Source organism: Hylaeus anthracinus, unplaced genomic scaffold (genome assembly GCF_026225885.1).
Source record: "Hylaeus anthracinus isolate JK02 unplaced genomic scaffold, UHH_iyHylAnth1.0_haploid 3, whole genome shotgun sequence".
NCBI lineage: Eukaryota > Metazoa > Arthropoda > Insecta > Hymenoptera > Colletidae > Hylaeus > Hylaeus anthracinus.
The window spans coordinates 14,813,247-14,834,069 of NW_026535284.1; the positions used below are offsets into that span (position 1 = coordinate 14,813,247).

Genomic DNA, 20,823 nt, shown 5'->3' on the forward strand with positions numbered 1-20,823 from the left:
AACGAGGCGTCGGTGACGTTACTCTCATAAACCTCGGGGTTCGACCGACCGGCCGCCCGCCCGCCCGTCCACCCACCAGCCGTTCACGGCGAACACTTTCCACGGGAATTCTGAACTCCTTTCGAAGTCTTTAATCCGTTCCGTGGACGGGAGTCATGAGTGCAAAAACTTTTTATCGACGCGCGTTCTTCGGCTACCTCCGACATCGCTCTGAGCGCTTTCGAAACGTTACGGTTACGCCCCCGCTACACGCAATTATTCCACGAACAGGTGTCTTTTCTTTTCCCTCGTTTCCAAACGATTCTCATTTTTATTCATTCGAACGCGTTTCACGGACTCTTACCAAACTGCCTGTGTACGGCAAAGACTGGACACGTGCAAGAAAAACGGGACCGAAAGATTGCATTTCTATTCTGTGTTTACATTTGGCTCGAGTCGAACGTAAAAAAGCAGAGAGCGAAAGAGAAAGAGCTCCGAGAAAAAGTGCAATCGACAGAAACGTATCGGTGGGACAACCGTGTATCGGACGTTCTAAGTCGCGCGTAGTTTACACATGGCGATGAGGAGCGAAGCAAAGGTCTCGAAGCAAAGATTTTTCCATCTTGATCCACTGTCGTTCCATCACCAATCCGTTACCAACGCGATTCGCAAACGTCAGGCTACACACCGTTGGATAAACCCTGTATTCACCCTACGGACGCCAACCGACGCAACTTCCTATTCCAACTCGACCGCCTTAAGAAACTTTGCCATTCCTCGAGTCACAGCTTCTCGACGGACGTCTCCGTCTTTGTAACGCGAGTTCCGTTCCGTTACGATCCAAACATTCGAATTGTTTTCTCCCCGTCAGGACGATGTGTAATACACGAGGATCGTTATCAACGTTCCTTACCGACGTCCTCGAGAGTTAGTCACCTCGAGCACCCTTGATTCGATTACTCGTCGATCCTGCGAACACCCGCTTCCTCCGTTGGTCGTTTCTGTCCTCCCTCTGACACCCTCCACCCTCTCTAGCCTCCTCTAACTGCCTTTCTATGTACCAAATCGAACAGGCGCCATCAATTTCAGGTAAGTGCAAGGAGGGAGGCATTCGACGCCGCTGATTTCAACAATAAACCTCTTTGTCTCGTCCGCGGTGTATGCCGGTTGGTAATCGTTATCAACAGACTGCCGTGGACGGTGCACCCTGACACGCTCGACCACGCTTCGGTGGTCGGTTTTAAGGACGCGATGACGGTGAACAAAATTCGACTGGACGTTTCCACTTATTTGTATAGCAAGGCGATTCTGAATCGAAAACTAGGCTACCGCACCTGAATCTATACAGACCTGTTCGCGTACAGTGTTCGATGACTCCTTAATGGGATGTTAAGAGGTCGAGCTTACGTCAGTTTCTCGAGCAATCAAATGCATGAACATGGACGAATCGAACAGCTGTTGAACGAGCGATCTTCTAACGGATGGATGGGGCTTCGCAGGGCCTCTTGGCCCTGTTATCTTATATTTCTTCTCAAACTATTCGAGCAACTTTGCTGTCAAACAAGCAGTTTTGTAAACTATACAAGGACTTTTCCGTCCGAAGTATGAACGACTGGACAGCTGTTACTTATTCCAACCGAAGAGACAAACGTTAGCAATAGTTGTTATCGATATTCGAGACGTTACAAGATTCAGATGCTTTATATGTCAACGTTTGCGAGTCCATATTTACATTTTCAGCAGTTCTCGAGGAAGGTGGACTCGTTAATGGAGCGAAAAAAATATCTATAACTGGTGAGCAGGATCGTACGGAACGCATGCCGGTACGTGGACGCATTTCGCGAATGTTTCGCATGCAGGTAGCTATTTCGCTTTCCAAACGTTTACGACTCGGTCAAGTAGGTCCTTGACGTACGCCGTGTATTCTTATGGTCGGACGTTGAACGATGTAGTCGAGTTATCGAGTATCAGCCAACAGAGTTTAACGCGTTCGCTGCGGGTCTTTGTATACTTATTCGTGTGGCATTGAAATGTAGGTCACCGGGAGGAAAGGCACGAAGTCTGGACTAGGTCTGGATTGGTATATATCAAAGAACGCAAGGGTTCGAAAAGGTGACGAACTAATAAAGAACTGACAAAGATGTCGTGTACTACAATGGACTGTAAGAAACCTTATGGGATCCTAATGCACACGCCAACTACCCCCATTGTTTTCGAGTCCTCGATCGACCGCGGAAGCGGGTCCCGCGTGTTGGAGTACACCCTGTATGCAGGTTCTTTGATGACGAGGTCTTTGAACGGGCGAAATGATGCCGACACGGGGTACAGGTGTAACTGGCGCGTATCAGCGGCCGTAATTACGCGACCACGGAAGTTTAGCGTACTCTCCGGCCGACCAATAAAGTAAATTGTATCGTCGCCGTGGCGAATAACGATAATTAACGATGATCGAGAACCGTGAGTTTCGGAGGGTTTCCGTCTTTCTCGGTGGAGGGTTCGCGAGCCGTGGAGAAGCCGATCTTTTTCGGCGAAGGCACCCGACAAAGAAACGTTCCTAGCCCCAGCCGTCCCCCATCGGGGAACCCATCGCGTGCATCGTCGCCATCATCTTCGACGTATACATAATTTCGCTCGGTCGCTCCCTAATCGACCCCTGTCTCTCTCCCCCCCCTCTTTGTCTCTCTCTTTCTCTCTCTTTCCTTCGCTCGAAGGTTCGTTTCCCTTCGACGTCGTCCCCTGTTCTCTCGCATCAGGTGCGTCACGAAGCTCTCGCAGTGCCCGGAGGCATCGATTTCGACGTCCACGTTGCAACCTGGTCGCCTCGAGTGGAGACTGGTTGGTTCGCCGACCGGTTGGCTGTTTTAATTTTGAAGCAGGTTGCCGAACGGACGCGGTTCTAGACTGTTCGCACCTAGAGGAAGCCTAGGATAGGATCGAGGTAGAGGAAAGGTCGAGAAAGGGGGGTTTGCCAGCGATGGTTCGAGGGGTGGTGGACGAAGGATGGACCGAGGGAGAGAGTCAGGAGGCCGGGAGGAGGGTAGGGTTCGAGGAAGGTGGCAGCAGAGGGTGTAGAATGGGTCGTCGGTAGAGGGTGTAGGAGGGTGGTGGTCGTGAAGGGTGGCGGACGGGTGGACGACGGCGAGGGACGGAGGCGGGGGGAGGACGCCTAGCTGGAAACGCGTCGGTTCGCCGGCACACTAAGTATAGGCGTCCTCGCGACGCCGGCCGTCAATATACCACCCCTAACTAACCCCCCGGGGGGTCCGTGGGTGTTACTGGCTGGTAGAAGCGAGACCGAGGGACGAAAGTACGGGACGCGGAGCGTTGGCGCGAGAGACGGTTAGTGAGAAAGAAGGTGCGACGAGGAGCAAGATAGCCGGACGGATATAGAAGGAACGGAGACGGTGAAAACACGAGGAGGGTGGGTGGTTGCTTCTGCACGAGGGATCGTCGCCGTCGCCGTTCCCGTTGCCGTTGCCGTTGCCGTCGTCGTCGTCGTCGTCGTCGTCGTCGTCGTTCTCCTCGTCGTCGTCGTCGTCGTCGTCGTTCTCCTCGTCGACGTCCTCGGTCGTTGTGTGTGCGAGGGTAGGTGGGCACCATCCAACCATCCTATCCCATCCTATCCTCCTGGCGCTATCCTATCCTGGCGTAGCTTAGTTTAGCTTAGGGCCCTGCCACCCGGGAGGCTGCTGCCATCGGAGGAAGAGAGGGAGTCGGTTACAGAGGTGAAACGAAGACGGACGTATACCGACCCGACGAGGGCTGGACGAAGAGGGAACCGGTAAACGAAGACAGCGACGGAGAGAGGAATAGCACGAGGACGAAGATAGTACGGGTATAGGGTTGGTGGTAGGACATTGCGGATATATTCGCCTCTATCCAGCAAACCGGCCTCCTCCGCGCACCACCGACCGACGGCGTAGCAGCATCCTCTCCGGCGTTTCTCTCTCCTGGCCATCCTGCGACGTAATCAGCGAGAGAACCACCACCGACCCACCCACTCTCTCCACCAACCCACCCACCATCGACCCCTTTCTGCTCCACCTCCACCTCCTCCGCCTCATCCTCATCCACCTCGTCCTCTTGCTCTTCCTCCTCATCCCACCTTCGTCTCGCGTCTCACCGCGACCACCTACCCACCTACACCCACCCACCCCCTAACCGCCGCCCGTTCCCGCCCGCTTTGCGCTACCCCTCGGCATCCCTTGCCGGCTGCCGTGGCATGCATCTATCCGGACGTCTATCTACCTATCTATCTCGATGCACTGGGTGTCCAACCGAAAACCAGCTTCCATTTCTCTCCTAGCGCGAATACGCCCGTCCAGTCTCGCTAACGATCACCCTCGGCTTTCCCCGACCCCCGCGCATCCGATTCGACCCCTCGGACCCGCGATGGGATCGTTCCCGTGCTAGATCCTTAATGGCGATCGCGGTTCCAGATATCTTCGCAATTCCGTACGAAACGCGACGACGCCGCCGAAATATATAGCCGGTGTCGCCGTTTCAACGAAAAAGTCGCGCCGCGAACTGCACCGTCGCACTGCACCGCCAACTATCGCGTCCGGACAACGTCCGAATACCTCGTCCGAATACCTCCGTCCTTGGGCCTACGTTTCTGCAAACCTAACGCGCCACGCGTATTCCTACCGATAACACAAGTAGATAATACGACGATCCTGCACGCAAAACTCGAGGAAGATCGCGATGGAACAAAGTCCTTTTTCGCGATGGAACAAAGTCCTTTTTCGCGATGGAACAAAGTCCTTTTTCGCGACGTCTGATTTATAAATTACAGGGCTCGACCGTTTCGCGTTATTATCGTATCTAAAAATGTCAGGTCTACCAAAACGTCGAACGGCTTTTACCCGCGCGAGCGATCGAGAATTTTCCTCGTCCAGCTGTCGAGAAGCTGATTCAACCGGCGTAAACGCTCTGCTCGATTATGCGTGTTTCGTTGTTTTCGTTTTATCAACTGGGCCCCATTTATAGCCGCACCGACGAGCCGGTCGTTTATCATCCAACGGATTTGCCTCCTTTTCCTCGTTTCTCCCTTTCTCCCATCCGTTCCCTCCCGTTTCAACGCGTTCTTTTCACTTTCGCCGTAGAGGACAGAGCGTCGATTTCATTCACGAGTACTCACGGTACTTCATAAGGTCCAACCCGACGATCCTTAACGGCCCTCCGCCTTATTTGACGTCGGACCTCTCCAAAGTGCTTAAAGTTCCTTTTAACGGGGAAACTTGCTCCATAAACGAACAGAGAACTAAAGTAACCGTCGTCGCTTGTTCGGATTCGGGAAAGAACGCCGAGAGAAGTCGAGAAGGTTTCCGGAAACAATAACGCTCCGCTGTGTCGTCGGATTTGTTATGCTTTTGCGATGGAAGTACCCATTAGCGACGCCTTGACCCTGGCTGAGCGAGTCCGGGGTCTCTACCGACCCTGCGCTTCCGGGGCGGGATCGTTAATCGCTCGTCTTTGCTTACTTTTTATTTCGTAGATAAAATTGCTCGAGCGTCCCGTAAGGAACAGTCAACGATCGACGATCAGTTAGGGACGCGATGGCGTGTGATTCGGTAAGCGTCGTCGACGGGTTTGCTAATCGCGCGAACGAGGCACGGGTTTTTCCATCGGTATGGGGCGGCGATCGCGAACAATTACGGAGGCGAGCGAGGACGAATGACCGTGTGGGAATACCGCTTTGGTGTACACGTGTATCTGTTATTGTGATATGGATGTTAATAGGTTAGGGGGTCTCCGGAGAATGCGGGGTGAATCACGATTTCGATAAGGGTTTATATTCCTCCCGCTCTCGTCCATTCTTCCCTCCCGTTCTCCTCCCTCTCGTATTCGTTCCCTGCTCTACCCCCCCCCCACTTGTCCCTTTCCCTCCTGCCTCTTCCGGTCTCCCTTTCTCTTTCTCCTTCTGCGTTACGCCGTTTCTCCCTCTTCTTCCGGCGTTCGCTCATTGAAAACCGGCTCTAGGGCTTCCAACGTGCCAGGTTTGCGCGTATATGGGGGTGCTCCCGCGCCGCTACACGCGCGTCTGTACACACTGGATAGGGACACGCGTATCCATATATACGTATATATACGCGTACACGGTTACTTTATAGCGGCAACGTCAGAAACACGTGTACGGCTCGTTAGAGCACGCCAAGAGCTCCTCCGCTCTCCTCTCGGATCGGTGGCTCGCGCTTATGTATCACCGGTGTATTTGTAACGATCGGCCATCAACGAGGCCAGCCGCGGCTGAGGCCCACCTCCGGAGGTGGCGTTCGCCAAACATTAATCCCAACTCATAAACACTTTTACGCCGCGAGCTTCGCCGGGATTATCGTGTCTCGCGTGTCCCGACGCTCGAAACTCTACCCTATCGCGTGCTACCGATCCTACCTGCCCCGGAGATGCATCGATTATCGAACTTTTCACCTGCCGTTTCTTTCGAATGCACGACTGTACGACTCGTCGGTGTTTCTGGTTCGTCAACTTCCATCCGGAAAGATGTTAAAACTCAGGGAAGCTAAGTCTATGAATTACGATACCACAGGTGTCTATAGAGAATAACGAACAAACAAGCGTACGGAGTTATCGATTCGACTTATTTTTCAACAGTTTTATTTTTCCAAAATGCAACAAAAATTGTTTAAACATTTCCTTGTTCACGCCATTGAATTCAACGTCAAACACTGTATAAAAGTACAAGGTTTCAAAATTTTGTATCAATAACTACCGATAGGTAGTTTCGGTCCGGTCGGCCTCCCTTAAGCGTGATTTGTTTACCGCGGGAAGAGAGAGATTCAAAGACGCGATTAACGTGTCTAACTTGTTGAGCGGTTATGCCGATTTAGCTCGTAACGGTGCCGGAGGTTTCGCGTCCTCCCCCTTTAACTTTCATCCCGGGGTTACGAAAACGAATAGACGGCGCTTCTATGAAGTTTAAAACTGGGCTCTTTGCCGGTACTTCCACTCTTCGCTCTACACAATCAACGGTATAATCCGTTCAGTTGCCCGACAAAGTTACGAACTTGCCTCCCTTCCCGGTGGAAAGAACCGGGAACAGCTGTTACGTAAATAGTCGCGATTCGCGCCACGGATCAACAGAATTTCGGTAACAGTAATCGCCGTTCCCTCGACGAAAACGTTCGTCTTTCTACACGACGGTTGTCCAATTCCCTCGGATGACTGTTCGCGCTGTTTTTCATTATTTTAACGAATTTCCCGAGCGCTCGCCGAGTGAACGAAAATTCATTACGTGGTGTAACTACCGCGTGGCTGTCAAATCGGAAATTTAGACGCTCGTGGATGACAACCTAAAGTATTGTTCAAAATTTTTCCAGATTTCGTACTTTCTTAGTTTTGTTTATAATCTATATATATATATGAATCTGTATATAAGAACGAAGCCCTGACTGGAAAGTTGAAATTTTGCACAGAGGTTCCCTGTACGATGTATACTAGAAATAAGAAACGATACCAGGAATCTTTTATTCGCGATCGGATTTGCGTGAAACTTGATCTCAATGCTCTTCGATACAATTAATCGAACACATATTTCGGCATTTTCGGAAAATCGAGCCACGAACCGCCGCGTCCTCGACGAACAGAATGCTCGAAGAACCCTCTTCGCGTGTTATAATTCTCGTGAACCGCGAATATCGCGGATTACGTAACCACCGTTCTATACATAACCAAGCCGAATTGGAGCGAAGCCGTCGGCGTTCGCGATTAAATAGAATCACCGCGCGCGCGCGCGCGTCTTTTCTATTAGGTCATCCCGTAAGTAATCTGGCTTTTTTCGGGACGCATTCAAGGTGATAGCTATCGATCGTGACCTCCTAATCATCCAAGTCGACGCAGTTGTCGAAATAATTCAAAGAGACGCACCGTTAACGCCCACTGCTTAGAGTTGGCTTCTTATAGGACGAAGAAAATAACGACGAAGGACCTCGTGAAGATTAAAAGATTATGCTCGGCGCTTCTTAAGCGCGACACGTTGTCCCGCGATTCCAAGCCGATAAATATCTATTCATCTAGATGTACGGTTTAACTCGCGCGAGGTTTAGAACCACCCCGGTTACTTTTATTTCGAATTTCTAAGCTTTAAGCAAATTAGCCGTGTAAGTCGAGAATATATTGCACGGGTATGCCATTCTTCTCGTCGCCCCCGGGGCACGGCGAACGTTCAACGTGGACAGGCTCCATTCGTTCGTTCACAATTCCAATTTTCCTCGAATACGCGAAAACGCCAATAAATAAATCCCGTCGCTCTTCCGCCACCCGGCAAATAAATATCGCGCAAGCATCTGATATTTGCCGGTCGGATATTTTTCTCCCCCGGCGGGTAAATATTCCCTGGTCCGGTTCTCTCGGGCGAGGTCCGCGCTGCGCGTAATCGACGCCCAGCGCGATAAAGGTCCCACGCGACCTGAAACCCCGACCCTTATTTCCCGACGTTGCCGCGACCACGTCTACTCTCCTTAGCCTAACGTTTTCTAATATCCCAGAAAAACGAGCCTCTATCATTTTCACCTCGAAAGGAACCGTCGTTCAACTTTCTAATCGGTTCTGACCGAGGATGGGGTTGGCTTCAATTTTCACTAATTCATTCTAATTTTTACTAAATTAATTTGTAAACGGTCTATTTGGCGATTCATTCAGAAAAGGATTAATTTGTAAAGTGTTCTATAGTAACGTATTTCGAATTTCCATAACATTGCTACGAGAATGTTTGTTTATGCCTATCCCAAGGATGTCTATAACTGCCATTCAATTTTTTATACCGAACAGTACACAAACTAAAATCAAACTTAACCATCCTTGGCGTCTAACGAATTAATCTATTATTTTATTACCATCCATGCAACATTTTGCTATTCTTCTATACGTAGCGATTAATTAAACGTAGCAATTCATTAAACGTCTCGGGATAGGACATATTTAATTAAACGTGACTGTACGCCCGGCGAGTCGGGGATCCGTAGCTTTTCGAACACCGTGTACACGGTGGCAAGCATCGCGGCTTGTTCGTTACCTAGGTGTACGGTTTGCAGGGCATGTAAACCGCGTAGGTGTAAACCTGGGTGCCCGCGTGTTGGTGTAGGGCGGCCTCCGCTTCCTCGCGCGGAGGGACGCACATAGACCGAGAGCCGATAGAACATCTAGCCGAGGTATACAGGGTGAACCACGTAACTCGTCTCCACCCCGATTATCCCCGTCGTTAACTCGCTAATTTAATTTTTTCGGCTATCCCAGTCGAGAAAATTACTACGACTCTTGTTTTTGGCCATTCGAGTAGGCTCTCTTAGGTAAAATACCGCAAATTTTAGAGATAATAAGCAGGAGCAACGTGCAAATACTTGATTAAATGTGTACGAACAAATATTTAGATATAAATAGTACTGTCCCTACTTGATATCTTGAAAACCGTAATGGTAAACTATTTTCTTAAACGTATATAACAATATATTGGGATGTATATACATCAGTGATCATTAAACTATGGATTTTAAACATTTATTGTATAAACTAATATGATAAACACGTGCCAAACATAACCGAAAGGTACGTGCACTTATGTAAAATGAAGTGAAAATGTTATTATATTAATTGCAAAGTAAATTCAATATATATGATATATATTTTATGTAAAACGAAATAACAATATTATTCTATTAATTGCAGAATGAATTCAAGATATATCATATGTATTCTTTACATGTATTTTATGTTTCTCATGTTACTGTGCATGATAAATGCATAAAATATCCACAGTCTAATAATCAGTAGCAATCGTTGACGATACTCACCAATCGTCATCTGTAGTAGTCGTTCATTCTCGATTTCCAATCCTGAATTGTCGCCACTCCTCGACACCCAAAGATAACTCGTCATCAGTCGTCCTCAGAAGTCACCAATGATCATCAACTGGCATCAATCATCAATCGCTTCCTATAATCATAATCGATCGTCATTAATCTCCACTCCCCAATCGTAAATTGTCAATAGTTAATCGTCAATCGTCAAGCGTTAGCGTCAGTCGTCACGAATTGCAAATGGCCGTCCTATAATGAATATCTTCACAACTAAATATTCTTTGTTAAGACGAAATAGATTCACGTAGAATTACGTACCTACGGCACAACAGCTCGAGCTCGTCTGTCCTAACAGCCCAAGCAAGGTTACGGTAACATTGGACGATAATGTTCCGAGAAATGTTTACGACCGAGCAACTTGTACAAAAACAGCAGCTAATCCCGCGCACCGAGTGTTCCGAAAGTACCGCGTGAGTCAAGTCGTTGTTCCACTGCGTGTGGAAGAACATCCGTTTACAAAAACTACCGCGAAAATCGAAAGGTGTATCGAAATAACGATTCCATAACGAATATTGTCGTAACTAAGCATTTCTCGTTACGACTGAATAGATTTACCATAAAACTACGTACCTACGCGATAACAGCATTCGTTCGTCCGTTCATACAGCCAAAGTAAGGGTAGCGTACTGTTGAACGAAAGTTTTCTAAGAATTTTTTCGCGAACCGACGCCATGTCCCGAAGCTCGAAGGTACCGTGTGAGTCAAGTCGTGATCTCGCCCCCCCCGTGCGATAGAAAATACGTTTACGAAAAATGCCGCGAAATTCAAAGGGCGTATTGGACGGCGTGTTCGTTAACGTTGAAAATAATCAGGGTGAACGAGGCATATGGTTCAGCCTGTACTGGCGGCAGCAGGGGCTAGGTACTATCTAGTATCTAGTAATACCGGGTACTAGGTACGTACGCGCCGCGGACGCCAAATAGTGGTTCGCATATTCAGAGAGATAGCGACGTCGCTCGGTGCGATCGCCCCTGATTTAGGCCTCGTTCCCTCGCTACGTCTCACTCTCTCCTCGATGGTCACTATGCGTCTCCCGCTCTCTCTCTCGGTCTGTCCCTCTCGCTCCTCGTCCCTCCTCCTTTCCATCGCCCTCGGTCGTTCCATCTCCCAACGCGCGCCAACACACTCAAGACTCGGTGTACACGCGATCGTATACGTTCGTGCACGTATACAAAAGCACACACAGCTCTCTGGTCGCGTCCACGGATAACGTCCTCGATACGGCGACCAGCAGCGGGCGAGCACGACATCGAGGCGTCCCGAAAAGCGCTATCTCGCGGCACCCCGCTCGAAGCCGACCAATCACCGCTTCGATCCGCGCTTTCGACCGTCGCGCTTTGATCATGTACCCCGCGACTGATACCCACGAGCATCGTCTCGGCGTAAATCACGTCCGCTTTCGTCCTCTTCCGTGAACGTCGATCGGCCAGGGCGTTGGTTGGGGGCACAGACGAGTGGAACGAGGAATTATCTAACGGCGTGTACCACCCGAATTAACGTATTTTTCGTCCTTTAGTTCCCTGATCCGTACAATAGAGGAAATAACGCGGTCGAATTTCGCACTTTTTGGTTGCTGGCCAAGCGTTGCGAGGAATCTAGCTGTTGTCTAGATCAGTGGTTCTTAACCTATCCGAGACCACGGAATAGCTTACCCTAATGCTTTCGTTCGGTCTTATTCATCTAGCAATTATTGTGATTACGAGGGAGCTAGATGACGTATTAAGAAAGGTTAGAAATTGCCGCTTGTATCGCGAGCGTTGTTTTTCGAGTTAGAAATGATCGTCGCGATCGTCTACCAACAATATTAACCTAAACATCGATTTTGGATTGGGTTTAAGTGACAAAGAAATTCAATCTGGTTGGGAATAAGTACTTCGACAAATGTTAGGTTATGTAAATAAAAAAATGAATCTGAAGGGATGTTAATTAGTTAGGTTATGCATGATATCGTAGTCTTATCGAATCACAGCCTCAATTAAGAGCTCAGACTCGAGATCGTTCTATCTGCTTTAAATGGTTCCGTGGATCGGAAAAATCTTTGAGTCTTCTCCGCGGTAAATCAACTTTACTCCAGGGAAAGTAAGTTATACGCGAAATGTATGAAACTCCTACGATCCCTCGACCTGCAAACACACGCGAACGTTTCCAGTTGTTGTTTACATCGGCTATTTGGTTACGCCTGTCGTATTTATATATGCATGAATAAATTGTAAAAATGAAAAATTTTCGAAATTTCACCAAACTTTGTCTACGGTGCTTCGAATGTCCAGATATACTTGTTTCGTTTGAAACGCGTGCGAACAGTTACGCGCGCGCGTCCTATTTTAAAAACATCTGCAAACCGGTCACGCGAGTGGCCGGGAAAACTTGTACCGCGCGATTAAAAAGGAAATTACCGAAAACGTCTGTGGGTCTCGTAATTTCCCGGCAACGAGGCGCTAAATCCTATAGAGATGTATTTATCGCCGTGGCGCGTGTCGTATATCTCGGCGATATTCACGCCCGTAGACGACGGGCTTCGTCGAGGCTGTAAATTATCGTGCCAGGACGTAAGTTCATGGTTGAGAAACACTGAGCGCAGCTGCCGCGGTGGCGGTATCTCCACGTTGTCTGCTACCTCACACCCTCGTCTTGCGTCCCACGTGGGTGCCGGTCGAAGGGGTCGCGCGGAACGAGGGTGACGCGCGGGGCAAGCGAGGGACGGCCAGAGCGGCAAGAGGGAACAGGGGAGGCGGACGAGTGAGCACCGCCAATGGGCGAGGAAGCGGGACCGAGGGCGTCGGTGGGTAGGGGGAAGGAAGGGGTCGGCGATAGGGTAAGGTTAGTTGGGTGGACAGAGGGGGCGGAAGTGGGTGAAGGGGTCGAGGGATAGCCGCACCACCCACTGACCATCTCTGCCCTACCCTCTGGCCCAGGCTACGCGCTCCCGCAAAAAAGACTGCCCTCTCCTGTTCCAAGACACGAAAGGGCGAGGCGCCCTTTCGGCCGACTCGAATCACCTTCGGGGACCTTCTGGCGAAATTTGTCGAAAACAGGCGAGAACGTTCGAAAAACCGTGCGATCGTATTTCTTTGCCGCGACGCGACAGCTGACAGAACTCGACTCACCGTTGATAGCTCCTTTCCGTGGATTTAATAATCACGCGCGTCCTTTTGCGTTCCACTGATCCCCTTTCCTTTTGTTTGGTTGCCCACGTCTTTCTCTTTCTATACCGCTCGGTGATTCCCGTGGCACGATGCAGTAAATTCTACGCGTAGATCATAATACGGTGACGTAGGTCAGGGACCGAGAATACACACGAGCTGCCACGTGCTCGCCGGCATGTTTCACTGTGTACTCTTCTCGTATGGACGATTAGTAGCTATGTGTGCGACGTATTTACTCTTTGGTATTGTTATTATTATTACTTCTGCGTTTTCACGGGAAACTAACGGTAACCGGACATTCTTTCATAAATTACCGACGGTCGATGCGTCGATTACTACTTCCCAACCGTCGGTATCTCATCTGGAAAAGAAGAATAAACGTTAACGTTTTACCTACCGGAACTTCGTACACTTTTTGAGGTTATTTATGAATATCTACGTTTATTTAATTTTATATTCATGATATTGTTCCTGTTCGCAGCCTAAACAGTTGCGATCGCCAAGCTGGTTGCAGAAAGTACAAAAAGGTAATTGTTTCGAATGCGCGACATTTTTGGTAAGCTTGCTACTCGGAGAGGGATACAATGCATTCGTGGTAAGCGGTTATGCATCCAGAGAACAAACTATGCGCGATTTGACGAGAACGTCGTGCCCCTATTTAAAGCAACCAAAACAGTCCCCTGCATCGCCGGTACAGATTACCATTTCTGACAATAAGTACAAACTTGAACCGCCTACGGAATATAAGAGTCAATTTTTGGCTCGGTTAGAGGACGAAGAGGAAAAACTATTGCAAGAGAAATTGCGACGACAGGAAGAGGAACAGCAGAGATTAATCAAAGTAAATGATATTCGTTTCTACGACGTTTATATCGTTCCTCTGTGCACGTATAATTCTTGTTTGAGAAAAATTATTTTCGGCTTTAGGAATTAGAGCAGCCTCCGTTGGATAAATATTGGGGACACAGAGTACATGCTTGGGTAGCGATTTTACCAGAGTTGGGAGGACTGAGAGATCAAGAGATTTCTCGGCCACTTTTTATCGAACCTTCGACTGGTGTATCCTATAAACCAACGGCTGGTAACGCCGACGAGCTGTACTTGGGCGTAGAGAGTATATGGAACGATCAGAATTATTGGGTGAACATGCAGCCGTTCTCAAAATCGTGCGCAAACATAGTGTGGGATTTAGGAAAAGTCGAACTATGGGAGCATGTGTTACCAGGAGAACCGTGGACAATGCGTGGGGTAGGAGAAGCGATCGATGAGGATTCTGCTATACTACAAGAGAAGCATTTAGACATGCCTTTCTCCTATGTGGACAAAATAAACATTAACGACCAAGGTTCGTTGTATCGAGGGATTACTCTACTTTGAAACTTCGAATACGTTGTACAGTTCGATTCAAAATATTTCAGAATACGAAAAACGATATCCAAATGGTAGGAAAACGATATTTTATAAAAAATCAAAAGTTGAACTTTATGCACCATACATTCAAACGGACGGTCTGGTGCAAAGGATCACTCTGTTTGACGATTATCATTACGTGTCTTCTGTCGAGATTCAAGAGACTTATGCTAATAGATCGGACAATCTTGTAGAATCTAAAAGGAATTTAATCGATGAATCCGTTGTGGATTGTTATGAGAGGGGTCGGCCTGATCAATGCAAAGGTCTGATTGTTTCTCGATGTACGAACACTCCTAATCAGCTTCGTTTTTAATTTAACGATACATTCGCAGAGCATCAGTATTTGGAAAATGGTCCTAACACGGTGGACGCCAAAAGGAGCCTGATTTTTTATCACGTTGCTCGTTTTGATGGTCTGTCGCTACTCGAAATGGATCCGACTTACTTTACACAACATTTTATCGATCGCGATGATCTTTTGTACTATCGGTAGGTAATACATGTTAAAGTAAAGAATGACATACTCTTTAGACTTCAGAGACTGCCAGAATTCTTCTACAGATAAAAGTTTCGTGAAATCATGAAAGAGACAACTGTTTATATGCGTATCTACTAGGGTTATGATTAATCCCGCCAAATCTCGGCAACTAGGCGACTCGCACGCCGCCACTAGTCGTCTACAGTAACTAATCGTGTCGATAATTGTTGAATTATAATTTTATGAACATCATGTTATTGCTATGTAAATAAGAATTTCGATTGAGAACAGGCACGTGCAGTTTTCTCGAGAGAAGAGCGTCCCCATCCCGAACGATATACATTATCGATACATTTGGGTAATGGGAAATTTATTATCGTAATTGATACTTCCTCTACCTGTAGATAAACATACCAAACCGCGATATTCGAATTCCAGAAAATCATCGAAGAGTTTGATAGAAACGAAAGAATCAAAGCCAGTAAAGACATAGCGATTCGTGAATTCGCGATAGGAGATAACGAAATACGTCTCGCGTATCATTATAATACAGGACAGTATTCCAGAGCTACTAGAATGTACGTGAAACCACCTTTGGCAGAAAGGGGAGATCGATTGATTCTAAATCCTGCTATGACGCAAGGATACAACGTGAGCGTTTAAACAATGTTTACGAACAAATGTTACGAATAAACCTGCTCAAACTCGTACAATTTCATTTATTTCTACAGCCCTCGGATGAACCCGACAAAGCTCTCGATTTATTTTACGAACTAGAGACGCAACTCAAGGAGGAAGATCAATCTGTAACTCACGTTAGAAGTACCGAGGTTGAAGTATTCAATTTTTTGAAGACAAGGGACGACGAATATATGAAACCAAAGTTGTTGGTATCAGTTTTCAAGAAACACAGAGACGAGGAGTCGACGACAGATGTACTCATGGTATGGAAATAATAATTAACAAGTATACCTTCTCGGCTTTCACTGATTTAACACTCCCGATTGTTAAACGTAGAGTACCTGGGCACATGCACAGAGCGAAAGAGACATCACGGAAGACGCGGACTATTTGAAACCATATTTGGCGCGTATAGGAAATCCAGCAGAGATATCTAAAGATCAGGCTCAATTAATACAACACGAGTGTCTCAATGATTACAAACAACTGCTTGTGCAAAGAGCAAACAAAATTTTACGGAAATTCGACGCATATTCGCAAGAGTTGGAGAAAATGCAGACGTTACTAACGCAGGTGAAATTTTTTTTTTTTTTTTGTAAAATCAATCACCTTATTGCACGTATGTATTGTATAAAGTAATATTTCAATATTAAACTATTTGTACAGAGCGAAGATTTAACCCACGAAGAAGAAGAGAAAATATTAGAGAAAATGAACGAAATCAATTTCATGTTAATAACATTAGAGACCAGATTAAATCGTCATAGAGATTTAGTTCCAAAACGATACAGACAGTTAGTGAATCACTTGCAACAAAGTCCATATCTGGCGTCACTCCAAAAAACTACATGAAAGCAACAGGTAAGAAATCGATTGTTTCTAGTGATAATGATGGCGATATGAGAGAAGTCATACGCAACTCATATAAATACATTTATTGAAAAGACCATGAGCCCATTTGTCCGATACATCGACCTGAAACAATTTTCAATAATGAATATTTTCAATGCCTACTAAAAGGATAAACACGTTTTACGTCACTACCTTCGTCATCGAAAGTGGCCAATGTAAATTTACTAAGTTTATTTGTAAAACTTCCTGTGTTGCAACCTATCGAGTGATCAGATAAACGTTCGATGTTTGCAACATCACCATTAGCCCCGTGACGACGATGTTCTTCGGCGAAACCAGAAATCAACGTATCCATCATTATTGCCTGCGAATAGGATAACTTTATAATTTAATTCATTCCTGCAGCATCATCGTGCCATTAGAAATAAATCGTACTTGTCGTGAGAATACTTGTAGAATTTTATAAACTCGTGCTCCATTTTCTCGTACAGGAAATTGTAAGAATAGACAAGGTAGACAATCTAGATTACCCTCGTCGGAAGGCTTTGCCATTTCCCAACTCAGTTCTGAATATCTCAATCCCAGTAGTAAGCTCTATAAGAGAGAATTACGTTTAATTTATCGTTGTATGTAATAAGGAATTACTAGATAAACTCGTGTTCCTTACGCATTGCATATCGTCGACGATATAAACTCCTGATGAATTTATAGCTATAAGTACGTGCATATCGCGATTCGTGATCCATGACGCTAAACCTCTTACAGGACGTTCGATCTGCCCTTGAAAAAATGCTGCTCCGTAACATGGCAAACTCCAACAAAACTCCAAGTATTTTCTGATCAGTTTCCGTGAATTCGTATTAGTTCCCGTATGATTAGGTATTCGTTTGTACTGTTCGAGAAGGCGTGCCTCTGGTGCTCCTTTTCCTCCCACCAAACCTAATCCAAGGCCTAGTCCCAACAGCAAACTGGGAGAAGTGTAGTGATGCGGTAGAAACCGACCACGATGTCTTCTAAAGAATGCTAGAGTATGACTCTGAGGATTGTACGGGCCGAGTTCGATGCGTGCTTGAAGTGCTCCTAAGCTCGCGTATCGTGCTTGACCTTCGCACGGATAGCGTCCTAAAAATGTATATTAACGTACTATAAAAAATAATATAAATAGCTCGAATAAATCCTTATCTTACCCCATCTTACCTTGCAGTACATTATTCCTAGCTTCTGCATATAATAATTCTAGCACTTTAGCTTCCTTTATCTGTTCCTCATCCGATCGCGAAAGAAATACGTTCCTTCTGAGACATAATAAAGGTTCTTCATCAGTCTCTTCTATATCTGAACTATATTTTCTCACTAAGCGGTTCCACTTTGCTGCCAATTCTATAGGTTTGTGGCTTGAACGTAATTGAACTTCTAGTCTTGATGAGCAAAGCCATAGAGCAAACACTGTCTGTCCAGTTAGTAAAGGAGCTCTTGTTAGTCCTAGTTCTCCTTCAGTCTGTATTATTGCAAGAATTTGTTGGGCAGTAAAATTCTGTTCGATATCCATTGTTAGAAAAACTCCAGTCATTAAGTTTACAGCTATTCGAACTGTAGGTCTGCCTACGTTTAAATACTGTGGCTGATTGACCATCATTGCTGGACAAAATATGTCGCAATGAAACATAATCTTCAAGCATAATAGAATTGTTGAATAAATAATATTAATACTTACAAGTTGACACATGTCCATCAGATTTGTAATCATTTTGGTAACGACGAACTGGCTGTCTTCGAAGTGTACAATCCTCTTGCACTTCCATATCTTTTAATTTCTGTTTAAACACGTATGTTTGCTTACCATTGTACTTTTCTGAGATTCACTATTCAGGGATGTTTTCATTTGTATTGTCTGCTCTTACTACATATCGACACTAAATACACTGTCATTTTCAATAGAGTGTCATTGACCTCATAAGTAAAACAGAGTATTTCGTATAGTTATGTATACGCGATTAGAATCAAGAGAAAGGGGAGTCATTAAATAGTTTTGTTACAATAAATAGAAATTAATTTTTCCAGAGTACTAAATCAAAACACTGCTCTGCTGCCATCTAAACCCAGAGAACCAGTTATTGATTATTTCAGCTCAGTGGTACAACACATCTTCCCTTTGCAAGCATTTTTACTATTTTTTAATTGGAAAATATTTGTTCAATAATATCAAAACGTAATTTTTTGTATGTAATATATATGTATTACTATAATAGTGGTATAATAAATATTATATAAAACAATTTTATTAAGATTATGATCTAATTTTAGGTTCACATGATACAATATTAAACGTTTAGAAGGTACAAAGTAAGTATTTATTTCTCCGCTTGTCATTTATTCTTATATCTCTGTTAGAAGTTTGTTACATTCTACAATGTCGATCGACTGTCTTATCGATACTGTTACATTTCACAGTATTTTTAGAAACTGAAAACGTGTAAACGTGACTAACTTTACAATCTTTAAAAGCGATATACTCCTTTAAAAATATCACCTTTAAGAAATCTCTCATATCCTTTCCAACAAAAAAGATGCATGGAAAACATAATTTTGTGATATTAGAATAAAATTAACTTTTTCACATAAATTCTTATTTAATAAAATCGTGAATCTTAAGATTATATTAAATCCGCTACATTCATGGGCATCTCGTCAATTTGCGTTGAATAATATTGTTCTATATCTCGAAGAATCCTTATGTCGTCGGTTTTGACAAAATTAATAGAGACACCTTTCCTTCCGAAACGACCGGAACGGCCTATTCTATGAATGTATAACTCACGATTATTGGGCAGATCGTAATTGATTACAAGGGATACTTGTTGCACGTCTATTCCTCTCGCCCAGACATCGGTTGTGATCAAAACGCGACTGTAAACAAAATAAAATAAAATTACAAACATTGTATTTGTAACACTAAATACAGTCGTACATTTAAAGACATACCTTTGACCAGACCTAAACTCTTTCATTATGTTATCTCTTTCCTTTTGTGGCATATCACCATGCATAGAACAAACTGTGAAATTAGCCTCCCTCATTTTCTCAGTCAACCAATCTACTTTACGTTTAGTATTACAGAAAATTACAGCTTGTGTTATTGTCAGTGTATCATACAAATCACATAACGTATCAAACTTCCATTCTTCCCTTTCAACTGCTACAAAGAATTGCTTTATTCCTTCCAAAGTCAGTTCATCGCTGCAAAGAATAATAAGTTATTCCTGGTGTCTTAAATTAAAAAAATATTCAACTCACCGTTTGACAAGAATACGAATGGGATCAGTCATAAATTTACTTGTCATCTCAAGAATTTCATGTGGTAATGTTGCAGATACCAGTACAACTTGTGTTGCTGGAGGGAGGTATCTGTACACATCATAAATCTGTTCCTTGAAACCTTTATTTAACATTTCATCTGATTCATCAAGAACTAACATTTTTATGGCTCTAGTTCTGAGAACTCTTCTTTTTATCATGTCTAAAAATATCACAGAATTTATTGAACTTATTTATTTGTTCGTGTTAGCTTTATTAAATCTTCTATATTATCAAAAAATTTACCAAATACTCTGCCAGGTGTGCCGGATACAACATGTTGTCCATAATCTAGTTTTCTGATATCCTCTCCAAGATTAGTGCCTCCAATGCAGGCATGACACTGAACATTCATAAAATCTCCCAATGCCAGAATAACTTTCTGTATTTGTGTTGCCAATTCTCTGGTTGGAGATAATACTAATACTTGGGTTTCTCTGACTTGTGTATCCAAAGATTGTAATATAGCAATCGAGAACGTTGCAGTTTTTCCTGTACCAGACTGAGCTTGTGCGATTACATCTCGTCCTTTCATTATAGGTTTGATAGATCGCTGTTGAATAGCCGACGGTTTCTCGAAACCTATGATCAAGATGGTATTTATTCGATACCGTTATCCTTATTCACATTACGAGACACGTTACTCTAAGAATAAAAAGCGGGAGGTACGCGAATGGGTTATGTTTACATGCTAATATAAGATTGTTTATAATACCGTAAGCGTAAATCCCCCGCAACAATTCATCTCTGAGGCCCATATTATCAAACGTGGGGATGACTTCCACATCTTCACTGGTTTCGAATTCAACATTTGATAAATCTTCTGTTTGCGCGACGCGACGTGACTTTGCTTCCGCCATTTTCGCTAATAATGTCGGACGCAAATGATCTGACGTTAGTTAGACATCAAACAAGTTCGCCAACTTTGACAATGCAATTCCTGTTTGCCTGAAATATTTCTATTCATCAATTACCAAATTTGCAAATTACCAAGACGATGGTTTCTGGAAAGAAAACATCATTTGCAACGAAATTTCATTGGTCGGCT

The 20,823-nt window shown here is 45.1% G+C and overlaps 3 protein-coding genes across 3 annotated transcripts; 1 reads left to right on the plus strand and 2 right to left on the minus strand.

Moving 5' to 3' along the window:
- The first annotated feature begins 13,619 nt into the window (after positions 1 to 13,619).
- Positions 13,620 to 18,631, plus strand: LOC128894042 (dynein regulatory complex subunit 7-like). Its single transcript, XM_054155447.1, has 10 exons — positions 13,620 to 13,838; positions 13,925 to 14,342; positions 14,416 to 14,673; positions 14,743 to 14,899; positions 15,180 to 15,246; positions 15,327 to 15,539; positions 15,620 to 15,832; positions 15,906 to 16,142; positions 16,236 to 16,430; positions 18,483 to 18,631. The coding sequence occupies exons 1-9, from the start codon at positions 13,623 to 13,625 to the stop codon at positions 16,419 to 16,421; spliced, it is 1,965 nt and encodes a 654-aa protein (XP_054011422.1). The 5' UTR covers positions 13,620 to 13,622; the 3' UTR covers positions 16,422 to 16,430; positions 18,483 to 18,631.
- LOC128894044 (FERM domain-containing protein 8) lies at positions 16,210 to 18,464 on the minus strand. The gene is made up of 6 exons (XM_054155451.1): positions 18,136 to 18,464; positions 17,619 to 18,059; positions 17,089 to 17,543; positions 16,857 to 17,015; positions 16,614 to 16,785; positions 16,210 to 16,544 (listed from the first exon to the last, which is right to left on the minus strand). The coding sequence occupies exons 1-6, from the start codon at positions 18,221 to 18,223 to the stop codon at positions 16,504 to 16,506; spliced, it is 1,356 nt and encodes a 451-aa protein (XP_054011426.1). The 5' UTR covers positions 18,224 to 18,464; the 3' UTR covers positions 16,210 to 16,503.
- Positions 18,632 to 18,755: 124 nt separating the features above from the next.
- On the minus strand, positions 18,756 to 20,665 carry LOC128894047 (eukaryotic initiation factor 4A-III). The gene is made up of 5 exons (XM_054155455.1): positions 20,491 to 20,665; positions 20,022 to 20,357; positions 19,716 to 19,938; positions 19,404 to 19,658; positions 18,756 to 19,328 (listed from the first exon to the last, which is right to left on the minus strand). Exons 1-5 carry the CDS (start codon positions 20,633 to 20,635, stop codon positions 19,076 to 19,078), a joined length of 1,212 nt encoding a protein of 403 aa, XP_054011430.1. The 5' UTR covers positions 20,636 to 20,665; the 3' UTR covers positions 18,756 to 19,075.
- Positions 20,666 to 20,823: the final 158 nt, after the last annotated feature.